This window comes from Herpailurus yagouaroundi, unplaced genomic scaffold (genome assembly GCF_014898765.1).
Source record: "Herpailurus yagouaroundi ecotype Mexico unplaced genomic scaffold, PumYag 141, whole genome shotgun sequence".
Taxonomy (NCBI): domain Eukaryota; kingdom Metazoa; phylum Chordata; class Mammalia; order Carnivora; family Felidae; genus Herpailurus; species Herpailurus yagouaroundi.
This window is the reverse complement of record NW_024412396.1, coordinates 29414425-29429721: the sequence shown is the minus strand read 5'-3', so window position 1 is coordinate 29429721 and position 15297 is coordinate 29414425. Positions and strand designations below refer to the sequence as shown.

At 35.4% G+C, this 15297-nt stretch overlaps 1 protein-coding gene across 2 annotated transcripts in view; it reads left to right on the top strand.

The window, feature by feature from the left end:
• The window catches only part of ERO1A (endoplasmic reticulum oxidoreductase 1 alpha), a 47508-nt gene that overhangs the window by 28313 nt on the left and 3898 nt on the right, over window positions 1–15297 (top strand). The window contains exons 7-15 of one of the 2 annotated variants that reach the window (XM_040477146.1): window positions 95–215; window positions 2649–2695; window positions 4949–4960; window positions 7156–7182; window positions 7552–7644; window positions 8486–8732; window positions 9424–9493; window positions 14576–14662; window positions 14751–14884. In XM_040477146.1, coding sequence (XP_040333080.1) covers window positions 95–215; window positions 2649–2695; window positions 4949–4960; window positions 7156–7182; window positions 7552–7644; window positions 8486–8732; window positions 9424–9493; window positions 14576–14662; window positions 14751–14884 — 838 coding nt within the window. The remainder of the gene's footprint in view (window positions 1–94; window positions 216–2648; window positions 2696–4948; window positions 4961–7155; window positions 7183–7551; window positions 7645–8485; window positions 8733–9423; window positions 9494–14575; window positions 14663–14750; window positions 14885–15297) is intronic. The other variant, XM_040477147.1, reaches the window with a different exon arrangement.

Here is a 15297-nt window from a genome sequence, read left to right as displayed (position 1 = left end):
TTGTAGTGCCTTAGAATCAGTGGAGTATAGTCTATTATACCAGTTTTTTAAGGTAACTGAAGGAAAAGACTTAATGAAACATTTTATTTTCCAGATATACAGTCTCCTGATGCCGAATATGTAGATTTGCTCCTTAATCCTGAGCGCTACACGGGTTACAAAGGACCAGATGCTTGGAAGATATGGAATGTCATCTATGAAGAAAACTGTTTTAAGTAGGGGTCATTTCATTTAGAAAATCCTGAAAGATACAGTGATTTATCTAAACAAACAAAATCATAATGACTCTAAATTGCAAGTCACATTCACTTTGTTAAATGATATATTTGGACATAGAAAATACTTATTAATTAATCTAGTTCCCCTCTGGAGAAACATGTGGACACGACTTTCAACGAATATTTTTTTTTCTTCTTTAAAAAACAGAATAGTGTTAGACTTTTATGGGAGTACTGTGGACATTTCATACATGTTCATTCAGTGGATTATAGAATCTCATTTTATAGATGAAATAACCTAGAGCCAGCCAGGTTTATTTCATTTCCCAAGATCAGGTAGTTAGTAATAGAGAATAGATTACTAATTCTCCTTTTGGTACTCTGTATTTGTCTTTTTGTGGCTATAGCTATTTTACCTGCTTTCAAGTTGAAGTTAAATTAATTTCAGAGAATAATTATAATGGGTAACACTTGAACACTCACTGTGTGTCAGTCTATTTCTTTTTCTTGACTTGAATTTCTCCAGTTTTGAAGTGGAGAGTTTTCATTATTTACTCATCTCTGCCATGTGTTTAATTTAAATTCCCTTGTTTATTATTAGGGATGTTTGACAGATTGACTCACTTTAAGGGTGTTTTTTTTTCATAGATTTATTTTTAAGTAATCTCTTACCCATCTAGAAGCTCGAACTTACAACCCCAAGATCAAGAATCACATTCTCAGGGCGCCTGGGTGGCTCAGTCAGTTAAGTGTCTGACTCTTGATCTCAGTGCAGGTCATGATCTCAAGGTTGGTGAGTTCAAGCCCCACATGAGGCTCTGTGCTTACATCATGGAGCCTGCTTGGGATTCTGTGTCTCCTTCTCTCTGCCCCTCCCCTGCTGTGCTCTCTCTTTCATCGTTTATTTATTTTTGGGACAGAGAGAGACAGAGCATGAACGGAGGAGGGTCAGAGAGAGGGAGACACAGAATCGGAAACAGGCTCCAGGCTCTGAGCCATCAGCCCAGAGCCCGACGCGGGGCTCGAACTCACGGACCGCGAGATCGTGACCTGGCTGAAGTCGGAAGCTTAACCGACTGCGCCACCCAGGCGCCCCTGTGCTCTCTCTTTCAAAGTAAATAAACTAAAAGAAACTATTTTTTATTTAAAAAAAATTTTTTTTTAACGTTTATTTATTTTTGAGACAGAGAGAGAGCATGAACAGGGGAGGGGCAGAGAGATAGGGAGACACAGAATCTGAAACAGGTTCCAGGCTCTGAGCTGTCAGCACAGAGCCCGACGCGGGGCTCAAACTCACGGACCGCGAGACCATGACCTGAGCCGAAGTCGGACGCTCAACCGACTGAGCCACCCAGGCGCCCCAAGGAAAGTATTTTTTAAAAAGAGTCACATGCTCTACCAACTGAGCCAGCCAGGTGCCCCTGAAGGTTTATTTTTTATTTAATTTACTTACTTTGTTTATTTTTTAAAGGTTATTTATTTTTGAGAGAGAGTGTGAACAAGGGAGGGGCAGAGAGAAGGGGAGACAGAGAATCTCAGGCAGGCTCCACACTGTCAGTGCAGAGCCCAACACTGGGCTTGAACCCATGAACTTTGAGATTATGACCTGAGCTGAAACTAAGAGTTGAACGCTTAACCACCTGAGCCACCCAGGTGCCCCTGAAGGGTATTTTTTTTTAATGTGAACTAAAATAGGGGCGCCTGGGTGGCTCAGTCGATTGAGCGTCTGACTTCGGCTCAGGGCATGATCTCACGGTTTGTGATTTCCAGCCCCATATCGGGCTCACTGCTGTCAGCAGAGAGCCTCCTTCGGATTCTGTGTCCCCCTCTTTGTCTGCCACTTCCCAGCTTGCACTGTCTCTCAAAAACAAATATATCTTAGAAAAAATACCTTTTACTAAAATCATAACAAACTTGGTGGCCACAGGGCAAATTGATGTACCTAAGATTAACTAAGTGGAAAATAATCTACCCACACTACTTTTTTTCCCTTTTTATTTGAATGCTTGGGTTGAGTATTTACATTTTTGTTTGTTCGTCTTTCACTTAGGAGTGTGCTTTGTGCCACACTCAAACACACACACATACACATGTGTATATGTATATGAAATGTATATAGAAACATTTATGACTCTAGGAGGAGAGCTTGACTGGTATTTTCTTCCTTTGTTTGAAGAAGTGATTAAGAAATGACTTTCTTCTGCCTGCTACAATGGGAAAAGATCAGAAACTATTACCGCTAAAACAGATAACAACCACCCTCCCTTAAAGCAATTAGAGAAAACTAAATATTTTATAAGCTCAGTGAAACAGTTTGCTTTTGGATATAGTCATTAAGAAACTCTCTGAGATAATTTCACTTTTATTTCAATAAGTGTAACATGATAGGTAACATAATTATATTCTATAATTGAATTCTTTTGTTTCTAGGCCACAGACAATTAAAAGACCTTTAAATCCTTTGGCTTCTAGTCAAGGTGAGTTATTTATTTGCACTGTTATATTATTTATCAGGCAGTGAACTTTGGTTAGAAGGAAGAGGAAGGCCAGGTAAGGGTTGGCAAGAGCGTTTGAGATCATATATTCTATTTCCATGGAAGTTATGCCTCACCCTTATAGAGAAATTGGCGTTTAAAATATTTATACTCCAGTAAGAAGTATTTGTGTAATGAAGTTCATGGTATTAGATTATCATAGGATGGAGATTGGGTTAAATATTTATTCTTCTATGCATTTTTATATAATATCTGTATTTAGTTTTTCACTGTTTTTGCTCATTTTCCAGTTAAATGAATATCCAAAAACATTCTGCCTCAGATCTTTCCCAGAACTTGAAATCATTGTATATATTGGGAGTCTGATTTAAAATTCACGTCTTTATGTTTCATTAACATTTTTCATTTTCTCCATACGCTCAAGGTCTTGCCCAAATGCTGCCTTTTCCGCTCTCCCTGACCCTCCTAACTGGAAGAAACCTCTCTGTCCTCATAAAGTGGTCTTATGTTTTGTTTTTCTTACCACCTTTCCACTGTGCAGCATTATTTTACTATTCTGTATCTATTGATCCTACCTAGTACTTTGGACATATGGGGAGTATTTATTGGTTTCATCTCTTAGCAGAGAGCCTGACACATAGCAGATGGAGTAGTTTGTTAAATAAATGATTGATGAAAATTGTTCTCCTCATTTAATGGTCTTGTCTACAATCGTGAAGATCATTTGTTCCTTCAGCAAATGATAACCCTCCGTGTACTATGCGCTAGGCACTGTGAAGGTGCAGAGGGGGTATAAAATTGAAACTCAGAAACCTTGCCCAGTCTATAATAGGCAGAATGGTTTGTTGAATAAACCATTTCAGTGTATGATTTCAGATTTTTTGCTTAGGAAATACATATCCCTGTTCTCTTAACATGTGCTTACTGATGAAATCTTTGATGTGCTTTTAGCAAATGTGTAAGGTTTTCATTTTTAAAATTCATTTGAAAAGCTGCTGATCTCATAGAGTCAATAAACAGAAATTTCCTCCTGGAAAGCAGTAAGATTGCGTCATTCCCTAAATGTTGGCAGACTAGTCTTTCTTAGATTCGAAATGAAAGAACATCTTTAAACAAGGGTTTGGGTTTATATGGAGTCACATACGGTAACTCACTGGAAGCTATTGATTTAATATAAGATGAAATGCAAATTTCTAGGTAAGAGGGGATTCTCACTAGGAATTCACATTATGATCTGATAAATTAATTAACCACCCTCACTTATCTGAAAGATAAGTGGGAATAAGTTAAATGTTCTTCATTAAGGAACTGTTTAGATGATTTATGGTGTATTCATGTAGTAGACTGCAGCTGTTAGAAATGTTGCTGAAAATTTGTATTTATTTGTGTAAGTAGTGACCAATAGCACACTGAGGTATCAAACAGTATGTATATGTATATAGTATATATAATATATTTTTGTAAAAACATACTTAATATAAAATCTAAATATCTATTTGCAAAGAAAAAGGACATTTACCAAAATGTAAACAGTATTTATATAGGGCAGAGGGAGTTATGAGTGACATCTTTTTATTCCATCCGTGTCCTTCTTTTTAAAAAAAATATATATATATTTGCAATGAGCATATGTTATTTTAATAATCCAACAATGATGGCATTGAATCAGCGTGGGCAAACGAAGACAAGGTTTTTAATAGTAACTGAACAGTTGCTTACAAACCGCTGAACTGTGCCTCATTTGAATCATAACACATAGTCTTTAAAAATATTCCTGAATAAGGTAAAGATTCACAATGTCAGTCTGGAGGTTTCAAAGCAAGAACACAAATCTTTAGCAGAAACTGTGTTACAGATGTAGGATAAATAAACGTGGAAAAAGGCTCTGCCAACCAAATAACTGTTAAGTCCTTAAGATACTTGAGAGTACTCTCAGATGATAGATTAGATTTTTCTCTCCTGTCAGCCCATATTAAATCTTGTACGAGCTGAAACCACTCCTTATCCAGGCTCTTGGAGATGATGCCCTTGAGGCAAATCAGGCATAATTCCTATTATGCCTAGATACTAGATAGAGTTGCTCTCACAAGTGTCTTACTGTCAGATTTTGCTTAGGCGGGTGAACTGATGGACTAAAACTAACCATTAGTCAGTCTTATTTTTATGGAAGTATAGCATTTTAAAGTGACATCTGGAAGGAGTTTACAATAATAAACATTTTGCTTTGTTTTTCAGGGAAAAGTGAAGGTAAATATAATTTCTTTATCATATGTTATATATATGTTTGCAGATACATTCAGATGTTTATTTGGCAAACTTTTCTTCCTACTCTGAGACTCATGTCTAAGATTCCGGAGGTGAAAGCACAGATTAAGAGAAAATTGACTGTGCCTGGGATCAGGCAGTAGAGACAACCTGCCTCAGCCTCTCATAATTCACTCGTGCATTTTACCTATTGCACATGGAAGCTAGGCATTCCCCCTGGCCCCTATCAGGGAAAACTTCCTCTCCTTTACTCCTCGAGCAGAACTCTAGGATCCACTGGGCCCGTATCAGAAGCTTCTAATGCCATCATGGGGACCCTGCCCTCATGACCTCAGTTAATCTAATCACCTCCCAAATCTTCCCCCTCCAAATACCATCACATTGGGAGTTAGGGCTTCAACATACGAATTTTAGGGGGGACATATTCATCCATAACAGCCTAAATTTCTGGATCAAAAGTTATAGACATTTTAGGCTCCTCATATGTATCACCAGATTGCATTTTGTCATTGAAAGGATGTGCTAATTTAATTTACATCCCTTCTAATCAATGTGCAGCTAGTTTCACCTGATCCTTTTCAAGTGACAATTGAGTATTGTCATATTTTTATCTTTACTATTAAAAGTGGTATATCTATAGATTTAATTTGCATTTCTATTACTAGTGAAATTGAGTAATTTTTATGTTATTACCATTTGTAGTTTATCGTTTGTGAATTTTCTACTATTATTTGCCTGCTTTAAATAGGCACTCTAGCATTTTTATTCAGTTTATGAACTTTTTATGTATTTAAGATATTATCCCTTTGTTATATTTGTAACATACATTCTACCTACTTAGTTGTTTGCCTTTTACTTTTGCTTGTAAGGCTTTCTGACAAATAGATGTTTTAAGTTTTTAGATAGTCTAATTTATTGCATATTCTCTTTGTCATTCCTTCTATTACTTTTATGCTTGTTTAGTTCATTTTTAATATAAAAACAAGGAACTTTAGTCAAAAGAACTGTATAGTACAACGTTTGCCATCTGTAGTAAATGCATACTCAGAATCTTTACCTAGTTATAAAAATTATACCCATGCCTTTTCATGTTATTTCAAATAAACATTTTCATGTATTGTCATGCTCCACATTCTTACCATTTTAAATAGTTTTATATTATTCTACCATGTTACCTAATTATATAGTATTCTATCGTGTTAATTTAGGCATTATTGTACATTTTGATTATTTCAGGTTTTAAAAGTTACATGTAATGTAATCATTGTACAAATTATTGACTCCTTCATCATTTGAATTATTTCTTTAGAACATAATTCTAAAAGTAGAATTACCAGGTCTAAGTATAGGAACAGTGATCTGATTGGGTCATAGAATATAAGCGATATTTGGTATTATAACATTTCCATGTATTGCTTCTTTGATATACTGAATGGCATAAAATGGCATAAGCTGAATGCAAATAATACACTACCAATTCTATTTCATAAATTCTGTTTACTTTCAAATTTAGAAAAGCATATGAGTTATTAATTTTCATAGCATCACCTGTGTTCTGACCTCATGTAAAACATTTTACCTGGAAAGTTATGAGACCTGGGCTACCTAAGGCAATGCTGACTCCTTTTAAAGACTGGGCAAGAGTGGGTGCCTGGGTGGCTTAACCCTTAGCATTCAACTCTTTTTTTCTTTTCTTTACTTTTTTTTTTTTTTTTAAGGTTTATTTATTTTTGAGAGAGAAAGAGAGAGGGAGGCAGAGGAAGGGAGACACAGAATCCAAAGCAGGCTCTAGGCTCCAAGCTTTCTGCACAGAGCCCAGTGCGGGGCTTGAATAACCAACTGAGCCACGCAGGCACCCCTAAGCATCCAACTCTTAATCTCACCTCAGGTCTTGAGACCACAGTTGTGAGTTCAAGCCCCATGTTGGGCTCTGCACTCGGCAGGAAGCCTATTTAAAAAAAAAAAGAAAAGAAATAAAATAAAGACTGAGCAAGAGAATGGTACTTAATTGAATCCACACCAAGAACTTCTCTCCTTTCTTTGGAGAAATTGCAAATAAAAATTTGACCTTTTGTTAATTCTTAAATCATTGTTTGGCACAAATTTGCTATTATATATTGAAAAACTTACATTTTGGCACTTTTACAGCTTTGTGACTTATTTTCTTTCAATTTCAGAGAACACTTTTTACAGCTGGCTAGAAGGTAATTGGAAACTTTTAAGCAAATTTATTTTTTTAAAAAAAAATTTTTTTTCAACGTTTTTATTTATTTTTGGGACAGAGAGAGACAGAGCATGAACGGGGGAGGGGCAGAGAGAGAGGGAGACACAGAATCGGAAACAGGCTCCAGGCTCTGAGCCATCAGCCCAGAGCCTGACGCGGGGCTCGAACTCACGGACCGTGAGATCGTGACCTGGCTGAAGTCGGACGCTTAACCGACTGCGCCACCCAGGCGCCCCTAAGCAAATTTAAATGTTAAAAATGTTTTTCATTTTTAAAGACATATGAAATTAATTTTATAACGGTACAAGTTTCACATATGAAGTTTCTCTTACTAAATTACTATTTTTAGGCCTCTGTGTAGAAAAAAGAGCATTCTACAGACTTATATCTGGCCTACATGCAAGCATTAATGTGCATTTGAGTGCACGATATCTTCTACAAGGTATGTGACATTCAATGCTATTTATTTTACCACATTTATTTTCAGATATTCTTAAAATGTTTTGGTATTTACCTTAATGGGAAAAAGTTGACCCTATTGAATATTAGGCAGTAAAAATTCATTCTTAACTGGTAGTAATCAGGAATGTAGGAACTGTATTATAAGGACATGTTCAGCATGATCAGAGCTCTCTTTACCTTCTTTTAAGAAACTGCTCAAAATTGTACACATCACTTTGGAAATATTCTTTTGTTACGGGAGTTAAAATAGCTCCTTAAAGTACAGTTTGTTATTCATTAGATATTACTGTATTAAAACCCTTTTATTTGTGTGCCAGCTTTAGGCCTGGAGTTTAATGGGTAAAAGCATTTCCCATTTCTCTTTATGTTTTAAAAGTGCTGTTGCAAAACAAGACCATTGTTGATTTTCATCAGCAACCTATTTCTTCTGGAATTTAAAGTAGCTCTGTGTCTCAGGAGCAAAATATAGTAACTATAATTTTAAATAGGGCTTCAAACTTATTAGTAATTTTGGATAGTCATGTTTAAATTGTGTATTTTGGTTTTATAAATATGTTTATATTCAAAAATTTGATTTTTGTGAAACCATATTTCTCAGTACAACAGTGAATTTATTTTTCTTTTAAGGATGGATCCTAGAAGATAAAATATTAATGTAGAACTATTAAAATTTAAATTACAAAAGCACATTTCATTGTTATATATTTTAAAATACAAAAGGAAACTAACTTCTGTAGGCATAAATAACCCAATGTAAGTAAACTGAAAGTTAATTTTAAAATTCAGATTTTAATATTTATTTAATTTTTCTTTGTTCTTAGAAACGTGGTTGGAAAAGAAATGGGGACACAACATTACAGAATTTCAGCAGCGGTTTGATGGAATTTTGACTGAAGGAGAAGGTCCAAGAAGGCTTAAGAATTTGTATTTTCTCTACTTAATAGAATTAAGGGCTTTATCTAAAGTGGTACCATTCTTTGAGCGCCCAGATTTTCAACTCTTCACTGGAAATAAAGTTCAGGATGCAGAAAACAAAATGTTACTTCTGGAAATACTTCATGAAATCAAGTAAATTACATATTACAACTTGTACAACTTAAAATATTAGTAGAAGAGTGACAGGCGATATCCAAAGTTCAATTCTTGAACATTGAATTTAAAGAAGGGAAAATTATTAAAAAAAAATAATTAGAAGTTAATTTTGCACATAGGTCTTTTAGAATTGCATTTTGTTTTTGTTTTGACTTAGGTACTATAAGCCACAGGTTTTTAAAGAATTATTCTGGTAGTACTTGATACCTACATTATTTTCATTTTCAGTTGAACACACTGGGTTTGGGGCCAAACTTCTATTTTATGTAGTTGTTTTAGATTTGTGGATAAGAATTCGTTTTGGGGCAAGAGTGTTGATTTTACTGTATTTTCTTTTCTTTTTAAAAAAAACATTTTTTTTTTAACGTTTATTTATTTTTTGAGAGAGAGAAATAGAGTGCAGCTGGGGAGGGGCAGAGAGAGCAGGAGACACAGAATCCAAAGCAGGCTCCGGGCTCTGAGTACAATGCAGGGCTTGAACTCACTAACCGTGAGATCATGACCCGAGCTGAAGTCAGAGCTCAACCTACTGAGCCACCCAGGCGCCCTTATATTTTCTACTCTATTTAATTATATTATTCATCACCGACCTGTGAAATGTTATATTAGCGGGACTTTTAATATTTTATAATACCTGAAAATGAACCTTCTCTGTTTTGAAATGCAGATCATTTCCTTTGCATTTTGATGAGAATTCCTTTTTTGCTGGGGATAAAAAAGAAGCAAACAAACTGAAGGTAATTATTTTATACTTTAACTTAATTTTTAGTTTCAAACTCTTATGCAGGTATGAATATAAGCCCATGTTTTTATAATTAACAATAAATCTTATTATATAAATATGAAATTATATGAAAAGCCAGAGTCATAAACTTTCTTTTCCTCGAAAAAAGGAAGTCCAAATGCAGGTCAGCTTAATATCTAGTTTGTATTGTGTTCAAAGTTAACGACTGAAATCTGTGTGTCACTGCACACTTTACAGATGGCTTTCACATTGATGGTCTCGTAGCAAATAGAACTTGTAAATTAAGGGAGAGGAATCTAGAGCATGAATGACAATATTAGTCTGTCTTTCTGAAAATGGTTCTGGTTAAATTACAAAGATCCTCTTTAGGGAGAGAGGGCACAGTGTTTGTCGTTTATCTCATTCAGCAGGAATTAAAGGTATTTAGGAAAGCCAGCATGTAGCCATGGGAAGAAAAGACATGATACCCTACAAAATGAGGATTGTCTCTTAATAGAGGTATAAGCTCAGGCAAAGACCATCTTTGTGTATATTTGCATCAAAATCCTACAAATATAAAATATTACTGGGAAGATTTATTAAACACTCACTATATGCAAAATAGGATTCTTTCATTAAAGGAAGGGACAGCTTCTACCCTCAGCAGACTCCAGTTTATTTGGGGACTCAAGTAAAATTATGTTACTGTTCTTTGTTACAAAACTATAGGTAAGGAAAGGCAGGTGGCCCTCAGGAGCTCTGGGCTTGATCTGATTTTTTTCAGAATATTTATGGCAATATTCCTCTGTTTTGTTATTCTTTGTTTCTTTCTATAGGGAAAGAACCTGATTTTATGCAGTTTGCAAACACAATACTTTTTTCACTTTTTTTTTTTTTTTTGCTATGAAATAATAGTTATTTTTGACCTCCCATCTACCTCCTACTGAAAGCATTCTTGCTAGAAATACATACTTCAGTGCTTATATAACCTCCCAGGCAGCTTCCAGGAACTTAAAAGTGAGGGGGAAGATACCGTAAAAAGACTTTTTTCTACTATTTTCACTGTCATCCTTATTTTTAGTATACTTGCTGTTTTATAGGAGCTTGTTTTGCATCAACTCTTTTTATATTGTGCAGATTAGAAATATTTCTCATAATGTTTTAATTTTATCCAAACTCTGAAACACTCAGCTTTTTTTTTTTTTTCAAGTTTAATGACATCTTTTACTATCTATCAAGGTTCGTCTCAGGATCCATATAAATGCAGTCTCCCAGAGTCCTATCTCTGGCTTGGAGATGTCCAGTGTGGATCAGCCCTTGTGACTGTGGGACAAGTTGCGCCAAAGGAGCCCTGGCCTTTTGGTTTCAGGATGATATGGACATGCTAAGCCCTAGGGCCTTGGCAGCGGGATCCGCCCAAGACCTGTTTGGAGGATGGGCCAGATGTAGGAGTGGGGAGCTGGCCTCCTTGCTGGGCCTGGGGAAATGAAGAAACACATCTCCATGCCACATTGGTCTCGCTCCCATTGTGGAAATATTGAACGTACTTTGGTCATGGCTGTAGCCATTCCCTCTCCCTAACTATGTGTCTGACTCTGCCTTCATTGACACTTAGAAGTCATGGAGCTGGCATCCACTCAGTGGGCTCCTAAAGATGGGGGAACACTCATCTTTGATGTCCTATGGAGTTTAATAGGATTTTTTTCAGAATTCAGATTTCTGAATTCTTTTATACTAAAAAAGTAAAAAAACAAGAAAATTTGTTAATATCAGTTTACTTTCTTAAAGTAGTTTATGGTGAACACAATGGGTTTGAACCGTCACATTAAGTTTTATTTTTTATAATTAATATAGGGTGTTATATTAGTTTCGGGTATGTATAAATTCATTTTAAAATCTCATCTTGGGCGCCTGGGTGATTCAATCGGTTGAACATCTGAGTTCTGCTCAGGTCATGATCTCATGGTTTGTGAGTTCAAGTCCCACATCAGGTGAGCTCAGGCCCCACTTGGGGTGAGCCATGCTTCTCTGTATCTCTCTCTCTCTGCCCTTCATGGGATTCTCTCTCTCTCACTCTGTCTCTTTCTTTCCCTTCCTCCCTCTCTCTGCCTCTTGCTTACTTGTGCCCCTTCTCTCTCAAAAAAATCTCATCTGCTTTATACTCTGTCAATGTATGGTTAGAAATAGAAGACTGCATGAAAGAATTGTTTAGTGTTCAACTCAAAATAGAGTAGGATCTCACTTGAAGGCTTTTAAAACATTTAAGGATCGGGTGAGAATTGTGTTTTGGTCAGTTGGTTTCACTGAATATAAACTACGGTATGTAACCACAGCATGTTTGTTCATTCTACCCACTGACTATAATTTAAAGTACTGACCTAAAAGCTGTATACATAAACAAGGAGAATCTATAAGTGATTTAGGTTCTGGTTATTTTAAGGATCATAAATTCTCCTAATCCGAGATAACTTTGGAATATATTTAGGTTATTGGACATTGATATTTGTGAAGTCACAGGTATTTTCTCCTGGTCTGATGTAGTAAATTTCTAGCTTATTAATTTGGTTCTGGCATATTAAATTCACATAAGCAATGTGCTTTGCTTTAATTTTGCAATGTTATTTTGGCTATTGTAAGCAATCATGCTTACTCTCTGTGTATGCCATACAAAGATTTACTCAAGAGCTGCCACATTCAAGGATTTGAATTAACAAACATAGATCCAGATACTGAATTTAGGTGTCTACAAAAGCAAGCACAGTCTTTTAGAACACAGGCTTCCAACCTTTCCAACTATGAGAGTCCCTAAAGTCAAAAACTTTTAAGCTCTCCCTGTGAGAGTAGTATTTTTTGTATCTATAGATTATGACAATATAATTACCAAAAGGCTAAAATACATTTGGTAACACTTTTTAGGTAAAAGTTGTGTTTTATTGATCATAGCATTTATATTCATTTGGAAATTTATCTTGCATACATGAGATCTATTCTGTCTGTAGGCAATGCTTGTCTACTATATGGATTTTGTAGGCCCTTGTAATTATTGAACCCTTCAGAGGTCAGCACTTCATAGGATGGGGACATCTGCTTTAGAGTAATTTTACTATGCTGTTATTGTTAAAAGTGTGATTAAAAAAAATTTTTTTTAAATGTATTTATTTTTGAGAGCGAGAGAGAGTGCAAACTAGGGAGGGGCAGAGAGAGGGAGACACAGAATCCGAAGCAGGCTCCAGGCTCTGAGCTGTGAGCACAGAGCCTGACGTGGGGCTCGAACCCACAAACCGTGTGATCATGACCTCAGCTGAAGTCGGATGCTTAACCGACTGAGCCACCCAGGTGCCCCAAAGTGTGATTTTTCTTTAATTCAGGTTAAAACACAAGTTTAAAGGAAACCTTAAATCACCAAAATTTACTTAGAGTAATATTACTGGGTAAATATTTTTAAAAAGTAGGTTTAAAATTCAGATTACCTCTTACTGAACTCAGTGCAAAAGGTACAGAAACATAAGATGTAGAATATTGTTAACAAATGGTAATATTATTGACTTGGGCTTTATACTAAATTAATACAAAATTTATATTAATAAAGATACAAGATCTGGGATCCTAGAAAAAAATCTTTTGTACATTACACCTACTTCAAAGCCTCAAGCTGAATAAAGCATCTAGGGAAGAAGTATCCTCAGGATGAATTGTGAATACACTTTGAAAGTGGGTTTCAGTCTTTGCTGATTTATTCCCATTTTAAAGTCATTGGTCCTGTTCTCTTCTGGTTGAGCCCAGTGTGTGGTTTGTCACATTTAAAAATAGAGAAGTGCTACACACTCCTCAAATTGTGGGCTGACTGGTACAATGGATATTCAGTCAGAAATGTATGTCAAATTTCCTGCTTAAAGCTTGGGATTCCAGTACAAGTCCAGGACAGAAGGAGTCACTTGGCAAACTAATTTCCATTGGAGTAAAAGTAGGATGTGTTCTTGGTTTCCTATCTTTTTTACTTACTCCTTAAGGACATATACTACTTTTGGATGATCTGGATTAATTTTTTCCTATTATAAACAATGTAGTACCTTAGTGTTATAGAATATATACCTACATATTAAAAGTATAAAACCAAAAAGGGAACAATAAACATCAAATTCAGAATAAGTATAAAGAGTAGGATACAGGACTTTGGAGGCATACATAGAGGTTTCTGTGGTACTTGTGATAGTTTCTTTTAAAGATTGGTGACATATACCTGGATGTTCACTATATTCTGTATATTTCTGTATGATAATATTAATTATAAATATATTTAAAAATAAAAATATGGTAAAATATTATTAATAATAAAATATCTGATTGTTTTACCTAATTAATACCAGAAAGCAAAGCTTTCTTTAACTTTTATGGAGCCAAATTTTGAAATTTCTCCCTCCCTCTCTCTCTTTTTTTTTTTTAAAGTTTATTTATTTATTTTTGAGAGAGAGCAAGAGATAGAAAGGGAGAGAGCTTGAGCGAGGGAAGGGCAGAGAGAGAGGGAAAGAGAGAGAATCCCAAGCAGGGGCTAGAACTCACAAACTGCCAGATCATGATCTGAGCTAAAACCAACAAGAGTTCGATATTAACCAAGTGAGCCACCCAGGTGCCCCTTTTTTTTCTTTCTTGGTAAATGATGCCATTCTACTCCTGTCCCCCTTCTTCTGATATTTACATATAGTTAATAATCACATGAAGCAAAACATCTCAACTCAGTTACCTTTTTGTATATTTGCAGATAGTTTAGTTTCTGAGTCAGGCAGGCCAGGGGTCTTTGTTTGCTGTTTCCTACACATGGGAGTTTAGGCAACCTAACCTCTCTGAACCTTGTTTTTTTAATTCATGTAGATTATAATAACGTTTGCTTTTGGAATTGCGGGGAAGTTAAAATGAAATTGTGTATGTAGATTCTGGTACGCAGGGGTGCTCAGTGAATGTGGATTTTAATTCTCTTCCCCTTTTTCAATCCCCTTTAGTCCCCTGCACAGTGCTGGACACATAGAAGGCACTCAGAAAACACTTAGTGTTTGATTATATGCTAAATATAAATAAAATCTCGTTAAATTGTTTTCAGGAGGACTTTCGACTGCATTTTAGAAATATTTCTAGAATCATGGATTGTGTTGGTTGTTTTAAGTGTCGACTGTGGGGAAAGCTTCAGGTAAGTAAATCTAGCTCAATCTTATTTTTCATTTATTCTTTACCCAAAGAATTTTCTGACTTTTTTTTTTTTCTTATTTCTATTATAGATACAGGGTTTGGGGACTGCTCTGAAGATTTTGTTTTCTGAGAAACTGATAGCAAATATGCCAGAAAGTGGGCCCAGCTATGAATTCCATCTAACCCGACAAGAAATAGTATCATTATTTAATGCATTTGGAAGGTTAGTTTGAATGTACTTAAATTGTTTCTGTTAGCCAAGTAAATCTAGTGCAACACATACACTCTCAGATAAAACGGGTAAGGAATATCCTTTTCAGTGAAATTTTTTCACTACAGAATTCTGTGATCTTATGAAATGTAGGCACACACAATCATTAGATGATATTCTTTACTTTCGTCTATTGATTTTTATAATTATGATTAATTTATTGATTAGAATTCAGTATTCACATAAAATTTTACTGAATTTGTGTATATTTTTCTAATTATTTAAAAGTAGTTTTTGTGCTGCCCACATATTTTTTGAAGGTCCTGGAAAAAATCATGTTGTTCAAAATAGGTATATGTATACAATTTCTTTGTGGATTCACCATTATGTGAAAAGGTTAATAATTCTTTAAAAATAATTTTTTA